Raw genomic sequence first — 23631 nt, 5'->3', positions numbered from 1 at the left:
AAATACATTCACGCTGTTGTTCTGTGTCAATTATCATATTATGTAGTTTATTTAAATAAACTTTATGCATGCCTTTATAGTTTCTATAGTTTATTGTTATGTTCTACATCATGCTGCACGATTGAACCCAAGAAAATTCCTAATCTGTTCACTGACAGTGGCAATAAAACCAATTCTGACTCTGATATTTGGCTACAGTCGTTGCTCTATGTTATTTTGTATGTCATTTTAGTGATGAGACACTGTAAATTCTTCTGAACTCAGTGTGTTATTATTAGCGGGGAGCTCATGGGATCTTCAGATAGATTAGGCTGGGGCCACGGCGCTATGGATTTTAGCAAGGCAAGTTTATTTATATCACACGTTTCATACACAAGTAGACTTTAAGAATGGCTGGCACAGAAAATAGTTTATAAATGAAATGTTTCTTGTATTTACCTGAGATAAATTAAATGGCCTCACCACCTTGGAAGCTAAGCAGGGAAGGGCCTGGTCGGTACTTGGATGGGAGACCGTGTGGGAACAACAGGAATCCTGGCGAATGTTGTGAGTGAATGAGTGGTTGGTGGTGGTCGGAGGGGCCGGTGGCGCAGACTGGTTGCCTCGCTCCCGTCAGTCTACCCCAGGGCAGTAGATGTATTTTATATTTGTATTATATTTGATGTAAACTGTTTGATGATGTGTTGCTGCCTCTCGGCCATGCAGGTCACTCTTGTAAAAGAGATCATAAATCTCAATGAGTTTTTACCTGGTTAAATAAAAAAGAAAGAAGAAAAAGAAACAGTAGCTTACCACCACCAAGTATGGCGTGAGTGAATAATGCAGCAATGTAAAGCGTCTTTGAGTGTCCAGAAAAGCGCTATATAAAACCAATGCATTATTATTATTATTATTATTATTATTATTATTATTATTATTATTATCATTATCATTATTATTATTATTATTATTATTATTATTATTATTATTGTTAAATAATGTGTCCCAAAGAATCCTGTATGAACAATTTACAAATAAAGAAAATCTGCTATGATTACCATTTATGTATGGCAGTGTGTCATGTACCGCCATCCACCACATGCAAGTTGTGTTTTACTCACACAGATCTTACACATAATTTTCAGAAACTATGTGGTCTTAGCTTTCAAATGAGGCATTGCGCTGGCCTATTGGCTGTAAACATAGATGATAATGGAGAAAATGCGCTCAGTCAAGAGGTTCATTTCTGGCTATGAAAACCGCTTATTAGCTTAGTTAATATTCTATGCACGTTTGCACCTGGCCAAAGCAATAATACAATTAACATTACATTGCACTCACAGCCGCAGTAACATCTTGAACTCATGTTTGATTCATGATTGTAGACATACGTGTTTGTTCGCTGTATATACCTCCTCCGAATTGCCCCCTGCATCAATTACCTGCTCCACTTCAACTGGGTCTTGTCAAGATGGCATTTTGCCTGAAGGCACATGAATAACTTTAGGTTAAATATATATCTACTGTGTCAGGCACTTTAATTAGAAACATTCAGACAGAACTTGATTCAACGATTGAACTTCAACAGGAGCATGAATGTGTTGGTCGGGGGCGGACTAGGACTGAAAAACAGCCCTGGACTCTGGCCAGCCTGGCTCAAATTAGCGTAAATGCGACACTTCCACAAATACATATGTTAACCTCTTACCCCCCGCCTTAAAGGGGCTAGATGCAAGTTTGTAATGTTATACTCACTACTGCCACCTCAGGTCATACGTGCAACTGCACCTTCTATATTAAGCTCGTGCATGACGGCACTTCGGACTCGAATTAACACCTTTATCAGCGACAGTGCAGGATTTTAGAAGCAGTTGTGATGAACAGGTCTGGGCTCATTCTACACAGACATGGCTGGAACATGTAGGGGGAGGAAAATACTTAGTTTTAACATTTTTAAACCTTATAGTCCCTTTAACCGAGAGCATTTTCTCCAGTTTGGCTTTACCTAAATGCCTCATTTGAAAGCTAAAATCTAGAAAAGTGATGGTAACTTTTTGTCACATTGTCGCTGCATTTTTGTTGCTTTTTACTGCTTTTTCAACACTTTTCTGTCACTTTTTCATTGTGATTACGTTTTTTTTGTTTTTTCATCGCTTTATCGTCATGTTTTTGTTACATTTTGTTGTGTTTTTGTCACTTTTTTGTTGCTTTTCCAGCACATTTTTGTTTTTGGATGCTTTTCTTTTAAGCTTTTAGATTTGGGTGAAGCTCGGTCACGCCCGGCGGTAAGGGTAAGGTAAAATGAAAGGCCAGACCGGTGGCCCTAGAGCCAGTGGCCCTTCTGTGCTCTTCCAGAATGGACATATGGCCAGTCCGCCCCTGGTGTTGGTAAATAAATCTAAATCACACTTGCAATGGTTAGTGGAATAAAATTAGCTTGGAAATGAATAAATGTAAAAAAAATGTTTTCAGAGTGCCCTCCAATTCATTTTGGACCTGGCTCCTCCGGGGAACATGCCTTTATCCTCAATATGAGAAGGGTGTTCCACAGGGGAGTGTTCTCACTCCAGCACAGTTAACACTAAAACAGTGACATTATCCGAGCAAATTTTCTCCAGTTTGGCTTTACTCAAATCAAAAAGCTTCTAGACCTAAGCTCACAGCCTACAGTCCAGTGTGATGCCTCATTTGAAAGCTAAGACCAACAAAACTGATCGCCACCTTATTGTCACGCTGTTGCAGCTTTTTTTTTTTTTTTTGTCCCCCTTTGTCACTTTTTTGTCGCTCTTCCATGGCTTTCTTATTGATTTTTTTGTAGCTTTTTCAGCATTCTTGTATCTTGTCGCTTTTTTATTGCTTTTCCAGCACGTCTTTGTCACTCTTTTGCTCCGTTTGTCGTGTCGTTTGGCATTTTTTTGTTGCCATTTCATTGTTTTTTGTCGTGTTTTCATCCCTTTTTCCATCTCATTGTTGTCACTTTTTGGTTGTTTTTTCCATCACTCTTTCGTTTTGTGTTTTTATCGTTTTATCGTATTATTTCTTTTCCGTCACGTTTTTGTCGCTCTTTTGCCACTTTTTTGCTTTTAGATTTGGGTAAAGCCGAATTGGAGAAAACGTACTGGGTCAATGTGGGGGTTAAGAGGTTAAAACATGATTTTCTAATGAGGTCTACCCTTTTATCAAAGCAAAACAGTAATATCATAATTATAGCCTACCGTATACTTAGTGATTGTGCACTGCAAAAAGTATTTCACTAGATCAGTATAAACATCTCAATTTGAGCATAATAATCCAAATTTTAGTTGTTTTGACTAGTTAAGAAGTTCTTGGGCATTTGTCCTAGATTATTTCACTTGTTCTGAGATGTTTCTCACTCGTTTCGATACATTTCGTCCTTGTTTCAGGTCATTTTCATTGCCAATGGGGTAAGAAAATTGGTCTTATCTCATTGGCAATTTTACTTTCTTATTTCCAACGAGATTTACCTTAGAACTGGTCTGAAATGTCCTCAAACAAAGCAAAGTAAACTTGGTCCGATCAGGAAAAGTGTCTAAATGAGTGAAAACCGCTCAAAACAAGATACATTTCCTCAATTCAAGTCATTTAAGCCAATGCGTGACCTACAATTAACATTTTGTGACCTCAAGGTCTCTGTTCCTGGCGCATGTTTCTGCATTAGATACAACACACGGTGCTTGACAACAGGGGCATTCAAGCAAACAAAGGCTCAGACTCCCGTTCACCCCAGTGCGATCTCGCGTTCTCTGTTTGAAGAACATTTATGTAACAGTTGGGTCAGACTCTTTACAAGGAACCATGAACCCGTCACATCTTCAAAGTGCTACTAAAAATCTCATCAAAAAGCCATTATCTACAGTGAATAACAGCAAGTAAGGAAAGTACACAACGAGATGAGAAAAAGACTCGTATTAAAGATATTTATTTTTTTTAACCGAAAGAATCTCAGCTCATGCAAGAATACAGCTCTTGTAAACAAAAATCACATAAAAATAGGTTATAAATGTGCTCCGATTTCTCCTCTTCTGGTGTCAAACTTTGGAATGTGCATTTTCGTTGGTCCGATTTACGAAGCGCTTTCAAATGCCACCAGTCCGAAGCACATGTGGTCCTCGACATTTCAGTAAGAGCGTTTAAGACATTTGTGAGATAAAAGGAGGAATTTCACAGCGGCCGAAACACAGATCGGGCCAGACGCCGTGTCTCGGTTTGCTGGCAATAAAAATGTCTCTTGGAATTGCACCTATACATATATTAAACTCTCCCAACTATGTACAGTACTGGTTTATGGCCATTGTAATAGTCCCTTTGTGCAGCTGTAAAAGAGGGCAGGGCGAAAATTTTACTGCCTGTATAGAGTCGAAAGACACGAGAGTGCTCCGCAAATGCTTTAAAATCAAAGTTATGTTTTGTTTCTTTCCTAGCCGTGCCAATATGAACATACAGTATACTGTAATTACAGCTTCATCGCAAATGAGAATGTCTCCTCCGAGCTGGGTGGACATTTTCTGATTATTTGGCTGAGAAAATGGCCAGCGATACTTAAAGGGGGGGTATCATGCAAAATCGACTTTTTCAAGCTTTACATCATGTTATTATGTCATTCCCTCATTAAAAACATGCCTGAAGTGTTGCCTTGGTACATTCACGTATCTTTAAGTAATCTGTAAAAACTCTGATGGCGGCCATTTTAGGGATAGGTTTGCCTGAGTCCTCCTAGGAACGCCCCCACCTCCTGGAGACGCCTCCGAGCTTTCGTCACCAGCCGAGTAACCAACCACTGCCACAGACAGCGTGTGGAGGGGGCGTGTCGGAAAGGCTCAGAGGTTCTTAAAGAGACAGAGGCCTATTTCAAGACATTCACTACAGACATTTTGAGAGTGCAATTTTATACAAGGCAATTATTCTAATTTACTGCATTTACAGACCAACAGAAGGTTTGGTCATCATTGTAGTGTGATATAGACTGGTGCTATGTGATTGAAAAAAAGCATAATACCCCCTCTTTAAGAAGCAGCTGCGTTTGGAGTGGAATGAAAGAAAAATTGCAATTTGGCTAGGCTACTAGAAGGCTAATAATATTTTGGTTTATTCCACAAAGACATCAAGTTAAGTATTAGAATGGAGACGCCAAACTTTAAAGAGCTACTTGCCCCAGCAGGAAATGAATTATCAGTTAAAACTTGCCCAACTTTAGCCTCTCTTTTCCTCATTCCAATACAGTTCAGTTTGAGAAAGGCAACAAAAACTGACTTATAAACAAAAACGCATCAATAAGTGTAAAAAGTAAAAAGGAATCTGGACTGCCTGATTTAAAAATTGCATATAAAGGCAGTTTGAAGATTGTAACTTAGCAATTCACGTTTGTATTTCTTGGCATTGCATCAGATTTAAGATTTACAATTCAAATGGGGAATGAGCATATTGCATTAGCATCTCAAACCAATACTAATTTACTCATTCACCAGGAGATCTATTTCTACGTTGTGTGTTTTATGCCACTGGGAAGGACTGGAGTCTGCACAAAGGGCTTTGAGGTACAATGTCCCACATATGTTTGGCTCTTTCGGGTCATATATCCAGTTGGAGACAGATGAGGAATGTAGAATACACACACAGAGCATCAAAACCCAGCAACCAATGGATCAACATTTGTATCAAACATAGTTAACAGAGAGCTAATCAATGAATAAGAATTAATAAATCAGAATGAGCCATGCTGTCCGCCAAACCGGTACTTGCGGATGGAAGTCGTGGAAAGCTGTCGAAGTCTTGCTTGAAAATATTGATTTTTTTCCCCCCACAGTTTCATTCACTGTGCCAAAACTTTACAATCTTTTAGACAGAGCGCCACGACACTTGGTTTTGTTGTCACGGCCACAAAGTTTAGATGCTCAGTGTATTGACTTTACCAAAACGTGCTCCCAGCGCTAAAAGAGTTGACAGAAACAGAAGAGACCAGCAGAAAAGAGGCCCTCTAAATGGACATTAGGCATGTCAGTAGACTCCAAAAATAGACATTTACAATATCATACTGTAGATTCCAGACACCTTCTTGGTAAATAAAAGCTCCCATTATAAAACATACAGATTTGTGAACAGGCACGGTAGTGTCACCCTGGATAGGAATACACGAAGATGCATAAAAAGACAAAGAAACGATTGTTGCTGGCAGGTGAAGAAAAGGAAATTTGATGTTAGCTTAAATCATGTTTTTTAAAATCAATTCCTGTGCATTTAAAAAAAAAAAATGAAAAGAGAAGTCGGAGAAGCAAGCGCCCCCTGCTGTCCAAAGTCAGTAGTAGAGAGAGCGAGCCTCGTCCGCACAGGGACAGAATCCAGCAGTAGTCTGAATAAGGCCGCAGCTTGTGTTGGCAAAAAGGAAAAGAAACATCTGAACAAAATCATGTCGAGCTTAAAAATGTGCAAAATGGAAGTCTTACAAATACAGAAAGTTTATTTTTGTGAAAGGATTGCGCTGGAGTTGGTCCGGTTTGAGACTTATCCGTCCCCATGGACAGGCTCAAAGCCCCGCTTCTCCAGCGCTCTGATTGGTCCACAAATCCGCAGCTGAGGGCCAGGCGCGTGTGACTGCCGCATGAGCTTCACGTCAAGTGCACAGTTCGCTTCAGTTTTTCTATCTCCATCTGAAGGGAAAAAAACAGCAGAGAAAACGGCTTGTTTAAGGTAATTGTCTACACTGGCAGCAGGCTACAGCTCCAACTGCGCATAATGATCACATTAGTGCTGAAATCCGTAACATTGTGTGAGAACATAACACAGCCGGGTGGTCTTTGTTCTTAGACACACTCGGCTGAAACAGGTCATGATCAGGTTTTCCCCCCTGTTTCCTAGAAGTTTACAAGGAGGGGGGGGAACAATCTAATTTATTACATGAGAATTGTGTGACCTGGGAAACAATCACCAAGTCAGAGGTCTGTTACTGAGCAGAATAAGCCTGGTGATCTTTTAGAGTTCATGAAGACACTAAGCACAAGAACAGAATACGTAATAATGCAATGCTATGAGATAAATGGTTTGTCAGTGTCTGCTTGTACAGTGCCATAAAACATTTCTCCATCTGATTCACCTGACAACTCATCTTCCTAGCGCTCTCCCGTCGTCTTGGCGATTCGAGGAAGTCATTGGTCAGCGCACCTCCGCAGTGGGCTGTAGCCGTGGGGAGGAAGCGCTTCATGCCCCCTCGCTGTTTTGAGCAGAGTGAAAGTACGGGGCGTTGCTCTGCGCTCGGTGGGAGGCCTCGCCTTCCTGCATCGGAGTGTTATCGCGGACCCCGCTGCGCAGACGTGTTTCTGAGCTAAATCCAATACTACTGTCAGGGGCGATGATCTGTGCGGAAATGACGAGCGAGATCACGCCTTGCACTTTCTCTTAAGTGCTAAATAGAAATTCTTATTACATTAAAAACTCTTTTAGTGAAGTTTCTGATGTTTAATTATCATCCATCCAATGTTAATCCCTGTAAACAATCTCTATATAACTTTATGTTCGCTTTCTTATTTATGTTTTTTTAACCATTTAATGTCTTTAGTTGAATGACTGGTTTGGTTTCACTTGATTTTATTTTTTGATTCCTATACAGTACATCGTCGATCTTTTGTGCAGCACATGAACGCGTGTTTATAAAATGTGCTACATAAATACAGTGGATTGAATTGGATTGAGAAATCCCTTCTCTCCACTAGGACAGCACAATTTTGGAAAATTACTTAATAGCAACTTTTCTGACAAGAGCGACAAGGTCCTGCAATTTAGATTTAAAGGGACACAGCGTAAGATTTTGGACTATACTGTTGCCATCATAGATACAGACGGCATCTCTGGAATCGCCCATATATGGTCATGTTTGAAAACAGTTAAGGGGGAAAACAATTTGGAGAAAAATCTAAACTTTCTCTAATTATTCAAAAACTACTTGAACAAACGCTGAATTATAAATATAGTTTTCGACTAAAGAAAGAAGCAAAGACATGGAGAGGAGCACAGTGATTCAACAGCCCATAAATACATAAAAAACGGATAATGCTAACTTGATGCTACATGTTAGCATCGGGCTAAAGCTAACAGTTAGCTAGTGCGAGCTACAACTGCCGTTTTTTCACTTCTACTGAACAATGTGCTGTGAGAAAATATCCATATGGACCCGATTTACACTTGAATTCTACGCGGTGTGGCTTTAAGATTAAGTGCATAATGCCCATTTCAAAATTATAAATCAAAGGAGACAAAAGTGAAACATGAAAAAAAAAAAGCCTTTCAGTAAACCTGTTCAAGAGGCAAAAATATCCAAGGCACTCCTAACAGAGAAATAAAAAGTCCTTTCTTGTGCTGAAGTACTGGACCTTTTGACCTCAAGTTTAGAAATATTCATTTGAACTCACCTGGATGTTACAAAGCGAGAGATGATTAATTCATTGATTGTTAATAAAAAAAAAAAATCAAGTGTAGGACTTTAATTCAAAGCAACTCGACTCAGAAACAGAAAAGGTCCTTTTGCTATAAACAGTCCCCTACGTCGAGCAAGGCCGACCTGATTGAAAGCTTTAATTGAGATCGCGTGAAAAGAGCCGAGCAATTAAAGCCCCTTCCTACAAATAACCCCCGTAACTTTGTGACAGAATTAAAAGTTATTGGTCTTCATTATCGCCCGGCACGACATTCTTCCTGCCACATTGGTGAGCTGTGCGCGTGTAATGAGCGCAGACAGGCCAGCGTGTGTTCCCATAGAGATCAATGGTACCTGCAGAGCCACGCGCTTGTGCCGCTCCTCGTCCAGCTCTCCTCGCAGCTCCGACATCTCTTTCCTGGAAAAACAACGCACATAGAGATTAAGTCCACAGACAGGTGGATAGTACGTCATAAAAGTCTCTATATAGAAAGCTATGTTTCAAGGTTAAGTCCTCTTGCTTGAAAGACCCTGGGTAAGTCTATGAAACACCAATATATTATGACAATACTAAGTCATGCAACATCCAGATCAGTGAGATTTTACCATTTTTTTTGCTACTAACACTGTAACAAACACTGCCTTAAACAAAATAACTAGCGGTGTGACTCGATTCAAATTTTCAATCGAGTTAATTATGGCCTTTGTAATTAATCGCAATTAAGCATCATTTATTTAGGGGTCGCAATTATTTTTTAAAGGTATATTTTTTGTTGCTTCTTTGTATTTTCCTACATTTTAACTGATTTTAAGTGGAGAGAGAGGCCTGTGTGATCAAACGCTCGAAAGACCATAGCAGCTTGATCTGTTTTGACCTAACTGTGATGCAGTTATTTCATGCTGCATCACATTATTTTTCCCTCATATTGCCTATAACATATAACACTGCTGGAGCAACCTGTCAAGAGCAGCGGGTGACCCCCCGGGGAATAATCATCTGAGCCAGGAGGTAAAGGGAGGATTGGGTCATTATGTACATTTCTAGCTGGTGGGAGATATCAAACAATCAGAGAAAACGACAAAAAAAAAAATCTACTAAGACGGGCTTATGCTCCACATGTTGCCAGCTCATCTCTGCACCTTTAACTTGGATCATATTATCTCAGAATCGTATTCAATCTGGCTGGAAATGAGGAAATGTGAAAAGACGAGAGAGGAATCCAAGAGGCAATCTCTGTGAAGAGAGAATGACTTTGAGGTTCAGCCTGCCTCCATTTTAGGACGGCCCCCACAGACTCAAAACAAAACACTCCAGATTCATTGCTCATTTGCTTCGCCTCTGTAGCATTTGGTATTTCTTTTAAACATAGGTCAGTGAGAAAAGAAAATCCATCGTTGCTCCAAGACTGCAGATAAACGGCAATAGCTCAAAAAGATGTAATGGCGGTTCTGAAGTGGAGCCACACATTTCACTTTACTGACAAAATAAAATACAAGCATTTATCATCATGAATGTTTATGGTTGGTCTTGCTCTGCGACATCAAACAAAGCAATACTTAAATTATTACCACGGCACGTAACCAGGCTTTTCTCTTCCCGTGACTCCCAGATTCTGTGGACTGAGTGGGACTCTTACGTTTGCTGGGCCTTGAGCAGCTCCACGGTCAACAGCAGCTCTCGCATCTGACTCCGCAGCTCCTCCAAACCCACGCTCTGCTCTTCGGGCTCCAGGCGAGCTTTGACCCCCACACTGGGGCCTTCTCCGCTTCCACTGCTGGCTGTAAAGGCGGACTTGGACTCGAGGCTCAAACTGGGTCTCAGGAAAGAGGGGGAGTGCGGCACGTTGCCAATGGAAGGCTGAGGAGAGGAGGGAATACATGTTATCAAAATGTTCTCTCTGTGTGTGTTTTGTTTCCCTTTAGCCTTAAATATGCAGGGTTTTCCTACCTTTTTGGTTTCTGTCAGCTTTGGTTTGACTCCGTCCTCTTCATCCGGCTTTTGGGACTTCTCCATATGCACATCCTTGTTGGGCTGGATAGCAAATGAAAAACACTAAATGAGGGTTTTCAACAAGGCAATTTGACCGTTTTGAAAATCAAAGCTCTGTACATATGGCCATGAAAAGGAAGAGTCTTTGAACTGGCTTGAATCAGATGTTGCTTTTGTGCTTCTTCGCCTCCACAAACACAGCTGACCCCGTCATTTTAAGACTGACAGAAAATGAGAAATCTTGTCAATAAGTTGTGGCCTTGGCCTGGACAAAGGGCCTGTCTTGATGCAACTCTGCAGTCCAGGTCGCCTTTAATAGTACAAACCTATTGAGTGACACTTAATCACACATTGATTTTGTGTCCAGTGGATGTCTCCCTCCTCTCTGAAGGACAAATAGGAAGCGCAATGGACTGTGCAGCACTTTCCTTCACCTATTTTGAAAAGCTGAGATGTTGAAAAATGGGTCAGAAAACACTCTGTCAAAGACAGCGGTGCATTTCACTAGAACCAACGGCCGTGGCTTTACAAGTTCAGACCAAAACAACAAACATTTCAATCAGAATAAAACACCTCCATTTGTAAATAAACTGCTTGGCCCCCCAAAAAATACAAAAATAAATGAATAAATGAATTGCCACTTTTGAGATTCCAGAAGCACATTTTCACACGTGGATTGGCCAGCACAGAGTCCAGACCTCGACCCCAATGAGAATCTTTGGGAACACTGAACAAATATAAATCTTGTGACGCTGCAGGGGTTTATCGAAGCACGGCCACAGTGAACACATGCCGTGATCAAAGCTAGAGGTGGTCCAAAAGAAATAATAATGTGTTTGTGGAACCCTTTTCTTACCGAAAGTCCTCCGAACTGTGTGGGCGGTCTCTTTCCAGGCATCTTTGGTCTGTCTGCAGTCGGGTGGGAGAGCTTGTGTGAGGTAGACGCCAAATCGTCAAAACTCATCAGGTCTGATTTCAAACGAGAGAGATTCAGATTAGAGTTTAAGGCGCAAGTCCAAGTGAGGGATGGAGGACAGTATATATCTGTAAATGCAAGAAAAATACACACGTAATGTTTACATAAAAGTAAAAAAAAAGTTGATGCGGAAACGGATTACAGATATTTAACACATTGAGTGCCAAAAAAACGGAAAACTCATTTACGAAACAAGAGTCCGAAGGGGCGTGGTGTTGCGATTTTAACATTTCTCTGAATTTTGGTTAAATGTTGAAAATCGGTCCAAGGACGGCTGAGAAACATCCTGTTAAAGTCTTCAATCCAAGAATTAGGCTGTTTAAATGCACACGCGATTAGTGAAAGCGATTGATGTTGCGATGTGTTCAAAACGTATCAATAATGATGTCCTTGAAAATTGATTTGAAACTGAGATATTTAGGTATTTGCCTCTTCCCATAATGTTAGTGCCTGTCAAGAGAAGAGAGAGAAGAGAGGAGGAGAGAGGAGGAGAGAGGAGGAGAGAGGAGGAGAGAGGAGGAAAGAGGAGGAGAGAAGAGGAAAGAGGAGGAGAGAGGAGGAAAGAGGAGGAGAGAGGAGGAGAGAGGAGGAGAGAAGAGGAAAGAGGAGGAGAGAGGGGGAAAGAGGAGGAGAGAGGAGGAGAGAAGAGGAAAGAGGAGGAAAGAGGAGGAGAGAGGAGGAGAGAAGAGGTAAGAGGGGGAAAGAGGAGGAGAGAGGAGGAGAGAGAAGGAGAGAAGAGGAAAGAGGAGGAAAGAGGAGGAAAGAGGAGGAGAGAGGAGTTATTCAGAAAGGAGAGTGTGTCATAAAACATGCAATATCTCAGTTTCTATAAAAAAAAAATAGTGATTTTGATCAAAAACTAGCCTTTATTTAGCTTGGGATTGCTCAGGACCGAGGCACGTAGAATATACCAGAGAGACCAGGAGAGCTCAGAGTCTCCCCTTTCAAAAGAGCCACAGCATGTGGTGCTGCAAATATCATGAAAAATGGGTCTGGATTGTTGACAAGCTACAGCTAAATTCTCAAAACAGTGCGACACTCAATGTGTTCAGAACCAGATTATATGATATTATGGATATTAAGCAAACACCAGGTCAACACATCGACCATTCTTCTGGAGTCTAAAGAATCTTCCTCCAAAGATCACTTCGCTGTCCTGTCCTCCATCGCGCTCAATAGACTGGTGTGACATCATACATGTAACGGACAAATGGCTTCTAAACACAGAAAGCCCATATCTGGCCCACAGGGAGGTCCCTGAGGAACACGACAAGGCGACTCTCCAATCTATAGCAGCTCTTTGGAAACTTGAGGGACTGTTGTGCAATAGCACTTTGCACCTATTCTCTGGTCAAATGTGGAGATTTCTGCTCAGCAATCCATAGTGAAGGGCGTCTGGCTCCTCGGGTGAACAACTTTTAACAGCTTTTTAGCGCCTTTTATCCGTCACAAAACTCAGCGGTGCGAAAGGCTTTCAAGTGACGCCATAAGAGGCTTTTCACGTATTTCCTCTCTGAACATGTCCTGCTCGTTCCCATGCGCCTAAACTGTAAAGCCAATACTCCACTCAAAACCAAAGCAACCTGTTTGTCTGAGCCTTTTGTAACTTTATTTACACATTACTACATTACAGAAATATGAGGATTCTGCGGTGCATCTGGAAAGTACTCACGCCACTTTTTCCACTTTTTCTTACGTTACAGCGTATGAATATTTGCAGATGCACTGTAGATATGGATGACTTTACCTGGCTCAGAAGGCTTGTCTGTAATCTCTACAGATGGAGTTCTGGGCTTGGACACTGGTAATGGCTCGTGGTCTAACTTTGACCGAGTAGAAGGCATCTCTCCATTGTGTCTGCAAAAGAGAAAAGAGAATGTATGGATGAAGAAATGAAAGGAATACGAGTCAGGTAGCCTCGCAGTTGAGGAGCATGTTACCTGAGGCTCGCTGACGGTGCCAGGGGCTTGTCGGGCCGTTTGGGCGGATGGCTCGCTGGTCGGTTTTTCCCGGGCGGCGTGGGTTTGGGCGGAGGGAGCGGCGCAGGCTTGGAGTGCTTTTCTGGCACGGGCTTGTCAACTGTGAAGAAGGACGCAACGCATGTTAAATAATAGAGCAGTTACAGAAAGTCAGAGACGAGGGATGGTTTTTGACAAACTTCACAACTCGGGTTAGATTGGTAGTTTTTTTCCCCCTTTTGTACCACTGACTGTGCAAGGTAATGGATTCAAAACCATTTTACGCAGAGGATTCCTCAAAGTGTCACAAGAAAACCACTTGATGGAAATTACTTACATAAAAAAAAATAAAAAATAAAAAAAAACCTTGAACAAAGCAGCACTTACACCCTAACCCAGCACTTACAAGCAAAATAACGTGAAAAAGAACTTAACACTCGATCTCCCTATGATGAATACTTTGTGAATTCAGAAAGTTTTACGACCTTCAAAATGTCAAAGCAGGCCGTGGGTACGTATTAAACACATGGTTGAGTTTTTAATAACAGACTAGCGTGATCATCGTATCTATAATTGAAATCCGGTTAATAGCTCCGCCATATTTGCACAACACAAACTCGTGCCTCTCCTGCAGTAAACAGGACCAACAGAGCAGTGTGACAACAACAGGTTCATCAAAGACACTCCGGGCCAGATCGTGTGGCGGCGCACGGGGCGGCGCACGGGGCGGCGCAGGCTCTTGGCGAATTATTTTCCGAGTGGCGGCGCTATATGTGCCATTCGCCTCCGCCACCTGTGAGGGGGCGTCACAAGAGGAGGCGACTGCACTGATGGAAACACGGCTGACATTCACTTCCTCGTTTACATTGCGCTGTCTTGCGTTCTTTGTTAAGTCTTAGGCTCTCACAGGTCAAACTAAAAAACTTTATTTACCCCATCGTGAGCTAAACCATGTTCACGTCTCGAGAGAAAAAGAGCTACAGCGTCCGCTGTGGCGCGGATCGGCCGCGCTTCGCGTGAACGCGAAGCAAAACAAAAGCACATGTTCACCCCACACAACCCCTCTCCTGGACGCGGAGTCGATCTGGTTGGAGGAAAATGTGTGAGTCTCAACCCACTTAAATGCGCTAAGTCTTGAGTGGCAAGATCACAAAGTGCTGCTACTGAGCGCAAAATGTCACGCTATTGTCTGCGTTTTGATGCACAAGATCGGGCCCTCCGAGTGCTGGCCGCGTGTGCCTCTTAATGTGACGTATGCACATGTTGAAGGATGCGGCACTTAGGGAAATTGTGGTTAAATTCAAACATGACGGCTTGTCGATTGAAAGTAGAACCATAACAAAAAAATAAAACATCTAAATTAAAATAAAATAAAAAATGTATTAAGTATGTGAACTGATTGAAAATAAATGATTTACTTAGATACAGTAAAATTGAAAGGAGAGCGCCACTGTGAGGTTTAACGCAAGTTGAAGGTTGAATTCCGGGACATGTCACTCCATTTTAGATTCAAAACCTCCTCCATAAACATCTTTTTCAGTTTTTGTCTAATCAGACTTATCAATTCAAGCTTGTAAAGCACAGTATAGATTTAAGCCATTATGACTATTGTGATAATTAGCTCAAATCCAGCTCCATTTTGCATTCATGTTTTGTTTTATTTTGTGGAGAGAGAGTGATATACTGTATCTTATACCGGAGTGAGAAAATGTCCTGGTCTAATGGCACCTCGGCTACAGTGAAGAACTGCAGGCAGTGACCGCTGTAAAGCCACATTTATAAGGGCTGGAAGCGCACGTGTGAATGTGGCGTAAAGAGTGCTTCAGAAGCAATAACATGGAGAGAACATTACTGGTTTCCTTCTATAGGAGAGATGGCAAGGTGTAGTAAAGGCCACAGAGATAATCACAGGATCCCCTTTGCCTATTTCCATCTGCAGAGTCTGAGAAAACACTCCCTTTAAGGTACACATTTGTGTAACTGTACTTCTGTCTGCTGAATGAAGCCACGCACTGAACTGGTTTCTTGCCACTAAAGTAAAAAAACATTATCAAAAGTAATACATATTTTGCTTAGCTACAATGGTAATAAAACAATTTCAAATAAAATAGCATTCTATTGAGTGGGTAAAGTCAATAAATGGTCAGTGTAGATAGTGACACCATATAGTGGGTAAAGTCTTTCAAGCAAATCCATGCCTTTAAGATTTACTATTAACATATAGGACATTGTGCCCGTCACATCAGCAGATGGTGTTAAAAAAGCATGGGAAAAGGAACTAAAAACAACAATACCGAAACAACAATGGGAACAGACACTCTCTCAAATTCACAATTGCTCAATTAACAGCAGACACAGGCTCATGCAGTTCAAAGTGATTCATCGTTTCTATTATTCCAAAGTTTCACTACACACATTCTATCCTGACGTATCTCCATTATGTGATAAATGTAAATTGGCTGAAGGATCACTGTCGCATTCATTTTGGGAATGTCCTATTATTCAACCATTTTGGTTCAGCATCTTCTTCTTTTACTCAGGAGTGTATCAGAGAAATCTTGTCCCTGACAGGGATATGGTCTTGTTTGGGTGGTCTTCTGAAACACAAAACCTTCCACAACATATTAGGGCTGTGTTGCTTTTAGGGACTGTCTTGGCCAAAAGACTCCTTCTCAAAGAGTGGAAAACCTCATCTGCACCGAACTTCAGGAACTGGCTAAATGAACTTGTGAACGTAATGACTCTTGATAAAATAAGATTTATAAACTCTACAAATATGAACAAATGGGAAATAACCTGGAATCCTTTATTGAAATATATTGAATCCTAACTTCCTAAATTGAATCCTAACTGTTTCCTTATCATGTTTACACGCATTTGTCTCTGTATGATGGTTTCAAATTTTTACTGTTTTACTTTTGTATAGTTATGAAGGTGAAGTTTTTTTTTTTTTTTTTCTTTTTAAACTTTCCTTTTTTAGTGCCTACGTGTGAACGGCTGAGGGGGTCCCCAGGAAGTGATCCAGCGATTGCTTCCTGGGCTCCCTTGATGCCGAGCAATATTCATCCATCTTGTTATGGACTGGATCCTCTGCTGATCGTGAGCCAGTACAGGATGGATGGATATATACAATATCCGAGTATTCTCTCAAATAATGTAATGTCTCGATTGCGCCTCTCTCCTCAAGTGTGCATGTGTGCGTGACAGAGTGAACGAGTGAGTGGATGAATGCAGTTAAGGGTATGAATGAACAAAGTGTGAGTGACCAATGTGATTTTAACTGTAAATTCAATAAATATATTTGGATAAACATATAGGACATATAAATGCAGCAGCTGACATGTTGGATGTGTGTGAAATGTGCTCAGAATTTGATCCAAATCAATAGAAATAATAGCCTGAAGTGTGACGCAAACAATACAGCGGTGAAAACAGAATAATTCACTGTGACAAACAAGTTCATGTACGCGTCTGAAATCTCTAAAGACATAATATAAATGTAAATGAAGGTACATGTATGTATTTTTACTACAGACAACGCTGGAACCTGCCTTGAGCTCTCCTCACAGGGTGGTCAAAAGCGAAGAAAGCTGTGCCTTGAATGTAAAATGTGGCATCTCAATTTGAAACATATTCCATTAGCGGGAGTGGGACAAAGTCCGATTAATTGGAGTGAAAAAGCAGCTCCCAGCAGTTCTTGTCGACATGCGGCGCATAAACAAAGAGCACACGCAGCACTCGCACAGTTCGACCTGTCTGAACGTGTGATCACAAAGAAACAACGGCTGCCGCGCTGCCAGAGCCCACGGAGACTTAATCCAATGCTACTCCGCACTCACCATGTTAGTGAGGGGAAAGGCTTTTTTTTTTAGCTCCCAAATAGAATAGCTATTCACAGGAGAAAGAGAGAAATTGTATTGCATTGCTTTCAGACAAAATCCATTCAGATAAGTGTGAAAACAAATATCCACACAGAACGTCTTGACAAGGAACTGAAACATTACTCAATTAATGAAATGAACTTGATAAAAAAGAGCCAGCCTAGAAACCTTGAACACTGCAGTGAATACGGCTGCAAACTAGCTGAAAATCCCACTCGAGCCACCTACCATGAATACTGTGACACAAACAAATCATGCCATTGTCTATATTCAGATCATACTTGAGCTCTGATTTTGCACATTCATAAAGGCTAGAACTGTGTCTGTATGACCCAGTGTCCTTGATAAAGAAAGGTGCAGCAGGGGCGGGTAGTGCGCGGAGACATTTAGTTGGGTAAAAAATAAGTTAAGTTTGTGTTCCTTGCACCATAATTTAAAAATAATTCCTTTTTTTGGTACTATTTTGCTGTGTTCTTCAGATTTGAACATTATTTAAGGCGAGACACTGCAGGTGAATAGGGAAAAACTGTATATTTACAGATATCGATTTGAAACTTTTGCTGTTGATCACTGGCATAAATGTGAAAAAAAAAAAAATACATTGCAAGTTTTCTGTCATTTTATCTTTTCATATAAGAACAAGGTGTTTTATGCCTAAAAATGCCCCAAATCTTTTTGGCGACGAAATCTGAATAATGGATTGAGCTACATTCAAATGTATGGTTTCATTTTATTGATGAATGAGTTGCCAAGACTTTTTCACAGGGGATTTTGGATTTCTTGTTTAGTTTTAAAATAAGCTGTTTTTTAGTGGAAAAAATTGTAAAAAAAAAAGAAAATTCGCCTTATTTTTTGACATTCAAAACTCAAAAAATGGGGCTAGGGATTAAATATTTAAAAAATCCCTCTGAGAAAATCCTCCAAATAATGTTCAGTCCAAGGCTGGAACATTGGAAGTCTTTAGGTCCAACTGACGTGGACATAGTGTCGCCACAATGACAGAAAAAGGTGTTTTGAGAAAAAGGCCCTTGAAATTGCATTGTCCCATATAAGTCTATGGGGGAACATTGAATCGACGCAATATTTAAACATGTTATTGTGAAGATTAGGCATATTTTCTGTTTCCGGGTGAAAGCTTGTATGTTCAGAGACCAATTTGGCCCAAAACCTGAAAACTGATAAAATTGAGTTTTGCCTGTAGTGTCTCCCCTTAAAATGTCAATCAGAATACATCACTACTAAACCATGAATCCGAATTTTACACTCAAATACTTAATATTCACAAAGTACTTTTTACTTTCTGCTTGAGCATAATGGCTCTAGTAACTTTCCTCTTGTTTGAACAGATATGTGTATGCAAGTGTATCATGGAGTAAGAATGATGAGCTTTACCTTTATCTTCGCTCCGGATGGAATGAGGTTTCTTGTCGGCACTTGGCACCTCTGGCTTATGCACTGAAAAGCGCAACATATTGGATTTCACTTTTTTAAAAATGTCTCACTCAGTTGCTTTCTGCTCTAAACAAATCAGGTCATGAGCAAACAGTGCAGACGACAGGAACACAATCCTTTTTGTCTCGCAAACCACAGTTATATATGCACACAGGAAGTCGTGTACTGAATCAGACTGCTTCAGACGCATCGAGGCTACGGTCACATCCGGCGCAGACGACTGTGCAAGTGAGCAAGTTTGCAAAGAGGCATCGCACACTCTTTGAAACATGCAGTGATAATATTAGGCTATATCTAGATGACAAGCCGTAATATATCATAAAAACACCTCCATTTGACTGATATTCACTAAGTTTTTGCTAACACAGCCTTCAGCAAAAATACACGGCAACTTTGTCATTATTTTCTTAATTTACTTCCCTTTTGTTGAGGTCCTGATTTATTGTTTCCTTTTTGTTTATCTTGTTTCAACAGAATACTTAATTATATCAAGCAGTTATTCAAAATTCAAGTTATTAAATGTTTTTTTTCCTCATATTGTGCAGTTCTCTTTTCCTTTATTTGGTTTAGAATGTTTCCAATAATCAAATCTGTGCACTCACGTTGCTTTGATGGTGGTGGAGGCTTTCTTGGTTTCTGCAAAACAAAGTAGGTTAGATTAAAATCAAAGTCGGTCAGTAAAAGGATAAAAAATTAAAAGGGTAAAAGGTAAAGCTGGAAGGCAGTAGATGAGCATAAACCCCTTTCTGTGCATCATGTTCATTCGCTTAACCCGAGAAGAGTGGCCACGCTGTTTAGAGCAGCTCTTACAGCCTAATGAAATGTACTTGGCATTTAGTGAGCCAAAATACCTCAACAGTACGTCAAATCGATGTTCCTTAAGTAGTTAACTGTGCTGTTCTTGTAGGAGCAACGTGCACTTTGGATCAACTATTGTCAATGCAGAGTAGACACTGCAATATAAACGCAATCAAATTCAATTCACAATTTTAAAAGCCGTAATCAGAAAATCACAAACCGTAATCACGTATGACTGCTCAACCATAATCTCATATATAAAAAACCTGCTGACCCTGTAGTGGTGACCTCCAAACATATTCTGATGTGATTCTTGCATGTGTGTAATTGCATACTGAGACATACACACGGCACAAGGAAAAATACATCTTCTTACAATACATGCTTTACATTAAATCGTCATAACGTGTTAAAATGCTTCTTCTGACGTCAGAGGCTGGTGTTAAGTGATTTCATAAGTGACAAGTATTGCTATTACTGCCGTTCTGCCAGTCCAATCTGTGTAATCGCAGTATGAGCTGCACTTTTTCATTCCAATCATTGCCTTGTAATCCTGGGGGCACAACCACATCACCATTGTAAATTCTGAATTAAAAATAATTCAATTATGCGCTGAAGCGTGACACAGCATCACATTGTTATTTAGCACATTACACAGGGACATAAGGGGTCAGCACTGTTTTAATAAAACACACATCCACGTCTGCAAGGATTATTATCTAAATGATCATGAGGATTTCTTGGTTTTGTCTTTCACGCTGATAAAATTGTAAATGGAACAAGTAAAGACTATGTCTTTAAGAGACATATATTTCAATTATGAAATTATCATAAAGAAGTGAATTTATATGCCATACAATGTGAATCTAAAGCCTACATTATCTATTACATAGACAGGGACGTAAGGAGATTCACTTTACATTTTGAATCATTTGTATTACATATTGCTTTATTGCAATTACATTTGCAATTTATGATGTAAAATCCTTCTCAGGTCATAGTGCATAATTTTAACACTCCAGATCATCTACAGTACATTTGAGAAAACACTGAGGCAGGGGCTGCTAAACCACACTGCTGGGCCTCAAAAAAGCTGCCACAAGAAAAAAAGGACTGCCTTTCCGCTTTTATTTCAGTTGCCTTCGCTGTGGCATTGCATCAGTTAGCTTCTGCAAAGTCACAAGAAAATATTCCTGTACAGTGTTAGATTAACATCTCACCAAGATTATGTATCGACTATGAGAGAACAGTTTTTTAATAAAGCATCTGAGAGTTCTTCATGAAATTTCTATAGCTTCTGCAATCTCCTTAGATCAGACATGGGCATACTTTCTCAAACAGACAGTCGCCTAACCTACTTTTTAAACAACAGCAACAAAATAGCAGCAGCTGAGCATTACTTTCTTTATGTAGGCAAAAATATTAACGTTATTCACACTTTTCAGCAAATATGGACCAAAGTCAGGGGAGTTTTTTTCTCAGGACTGATCTCGGCTATTGGCAACACTGGACTTGCCACTTGGATCATTCCCTCAAACACTGTGAGTGGGTTGTTTGTAGGCCTATTCTAATAATTGCATTCTCAAGCATTTCCTCCTCTACTTGACTACACATATGACTGACAATTACTGAAGTATTGCAGCATATCAGTAACTGTCACTTTTATTAAGTGGCCGGCCTGTGATCCAACACAGAAATAGACAGGGCCAAGGAGAAGTCGATTGGTTCACGTCAGTAGCAGTTTCAGTATCACAGAATCAGCATCCTATTTCTTCGCTATAAAAAGTGCTAAAAAAGTTAGATTTTCCTTTATAATAGAAACTAGTATGCTGTATCTCGATCTCGATTGTTACTTCTAATCATACCATTTGTGTGTTTTGTACTTAAATGAATCACTCTCACCTGTTCATGGTCCATCTTTACTGCCGTCTTCACTGACGCACGTGACGGCCCTGACTGAAACAAAACATGGGCACGAGATTAAACACACACCGGTGAGTTACACGAGTCCTGAGAACCGGCAGTAATGACTTCACCCCAAATGACACAACGCTGATTGTCAAGAGGCCTCATTATTATCGCCATAGTGACGAGGATTAGATGTGGGGAAAGGCTCAGGCGATAAATCACAGTGCCATCCTTACATCACCTCATACAACACAGTTAGATAAGGAATCAATGTCACTGTGGGAATGAATAATACCATCAAGTGTGTTCACTGCATAGTTGTACAAGAGACTTTTAAAAGTAACAGCCTGTTGAAGCGCAAATACACTGAAGAATATTAAATAGGGGCATGTAATTGTCTGTGCAGCTGATCATTAGGAGCATGTTTGACATCACTGACATTAAACCTGGTAAGCCCTGCAGTGCTGCTTTAAAAAAACAAAAGAAAAAAATCACACTGCGTGGCTTAAAACGCTATTAATGATCCTTTTTCCCCTCCATATTTCTTTATTTATGATCAATTTCTAAATCAACTGAACTCTGCAAAGAAATACTACAATTTGTAACACACACAAAAATGACCAAACTGCAAAAAGTTTTAAATAAAAGTTAAATTTTTCTTTTTTTCTTGTCATAAAACACTGGAGGTGGATCCTGAAGCCACACGTGTTGAGAACCACTGAACTAGAATACACAGAAAAATGAATCATACGTATTTAAAGTAGGGTTCATTGCTGTACTCACATCCTTGTCTGTGTCATTGACCAGCGCCACAAAGTTGTCGGGGAAGACACCCTGTTTCCCTCCGACCTCGCCCCTCCACCAGCCGGGCTCGCCCGTGTCCTGCAGAACACAGAACATACAAACTCAAAGTCATTTGTAGTACTTCCGTCGTTCGCCACTAGATGGAGGCAGCTGTCCGAGCTAACACCAGCATTGAGCCAGAGAGATCCCTGTTAGTGTGTCACAAAGCTCAGATGACGGGGCAGGAGTCATTTTCATCCTAACCTGGGGCAGCTGAGACACTGCAGCTCGTTTGGCTGCTTCTGTGCACACCATGCCCCGTAAGAAGTGCAACAGAGGGTTGGCTGACTGAGCAGACTGAATAAATCACATTAAATTTGTATTTGTTTTACTGCAAGTGGAAAGGTGAAAAAAGTAATTAATTCTGGCCTCGGATGATACAAAGACAAGACTCTCTTCATGAATGTCTGCTTATGCAACTGTGAGAACAGGGTTAAAGTGTTTTGGCACTCTCTTTGTCACTGAAGTGGAGCGTCAACAACCAAAACAGGTTTGTCCAGATTCTATTTAAGAGAGAAGGAAGATTATAGCTCCAAAAACAGGAATGGCCTTGATTGGAACTAATGCATAACCAGAATTGTGTGTTTGCTTAAAGACTGAATGACTTTGCTTTTTTTTTTTACCTCTTCACCAACGAGTTGGTTTAACTTAAAACATGTTTTTGAGCGTGAGCAGGGAGGCACTGACCTTGCTGAGTATGTGAATGGTCTCCCCCTCCCTCAGGGTGAGCTCGTCTTCATTTGTGGCCTCAAACGCGAATGTCACTTTGCAGTATTCCTTTGCTGAAAACACAGTCACACAGTCAGCTCAAAAGCAGTGGCCTACTCCAGATGCAAAAAAAACGACGCCGGTCCCCGTGATGCGCCCCGTACTCACTCTGTCCTTTTGGGGTGGCCCTGTTGTCGCCATCTGTCACCCTGGGCGTCTCTGTCGGGGTGGGGGTGGGATGGTTGGGATGGGCGGGCTTTGCGGATGGTACTGATGGGACAGGCTAAAATGAAGCAAATTAAACAAATGCAGATGGGTTTTGGATCATGGATGAATGTAGTACACGGCAGAATATGAGGGGTACTTTAGACGGACAAAGGTTATTCAAGAGATTTATTGGCCATTTTTGCCCACACCTTCAGTATATAAAAAGACTTTAAAAACGTTGCGAGAATACTTGGCGACTTAATTCAGACAGAGAGCGAGAGACCACCAAAAGAAGTCACGAGATCAAACATGATGTCAAGGTCGAAATCAAGGAAAGGCATGTTGGGCTAGAAAATCAGGGTTGTACTTATCGGTCTATAAGTCGCTCCGGAGAATAGGTCGTACCAGCCAAAAAATGCATGATGAAGAAGGAAAAAACAAACGAGTCGCTCCGGAGTGTAAGTCGCACCAGCCTTGGCAACTACCTGGGCATGGAGGCGTAAGTG

The 23631-nt window shown here is 40.8% G+C and overlaps 1 protein-coding gene across 1 annotated transcript in view; it reads right to left on the bottom strand.

The window, feature by feature from the left end:
* Positions 1-5834: 5834 nt before the first annotated feature.
* The window catches only part of cd2ap (CD2-associated protein), a 35834-nt gene continuing 18037 nt past the window's right edge, over positions 5835-23631 (bottom strand). The window contains exons 7-19 of the mRNA XM_079572463.1: positions 23087-23201; positions 22898-22992; positions 22151-22249; positions 21362-21415; positions 19264-19297; positions 18602-18691; positions 13311-13449; positions 13118-13227; positions 11251-11363; positions 10353-10436; positions 10042-10262; positions 8759-8822; positions 5835-6644 (exon numbers count right to left, since the gene is read on the bottom strand). Coding sequence (XP_079428589.1) covers positions 6603-6644; positions 8759-8822; positions 10042-10262; positions 10353-10436; positions 11251-11363; positions 13118-13227; positions 13311-13449; positions 18602-18691; positions 19264-19297; positions 21362-21415; positions 22151-22249; positions 22898-22992; positions 23087-23201 — 1260 coding nt within the window. The 3' untranslated portion in view covers positions 5835-6602. The remainder of the gene's footprint in view (positions 6645-8758; positions 8823-10041; positions 10263-10352; positions 10437-11250; positions 11364-13117; positions 13228-13310; positions 13450-18601; positions 18692-19263; positions 19298-21361; positions 21416-22150; positions 22250-22897; positions 22993-23086; positions 23202-23631) is intronic.

This window comes from Gobius niger, assembly GCF_951799975.1.
Source record: "Gobius niger genome assembly, chromosome: 15".
Classification (NCBI taxonomy): Eukaryota; Metazoa; Chordata; class Actinopteri; order Gobiiformes; family Gobiidae; genus Gobius; species Gobius niger.
The sequence above is the reverse complement of the archived record's forward strand: the minus strand, read 5'-3'. Positions and strand labels throughout refer to the sequence as shown.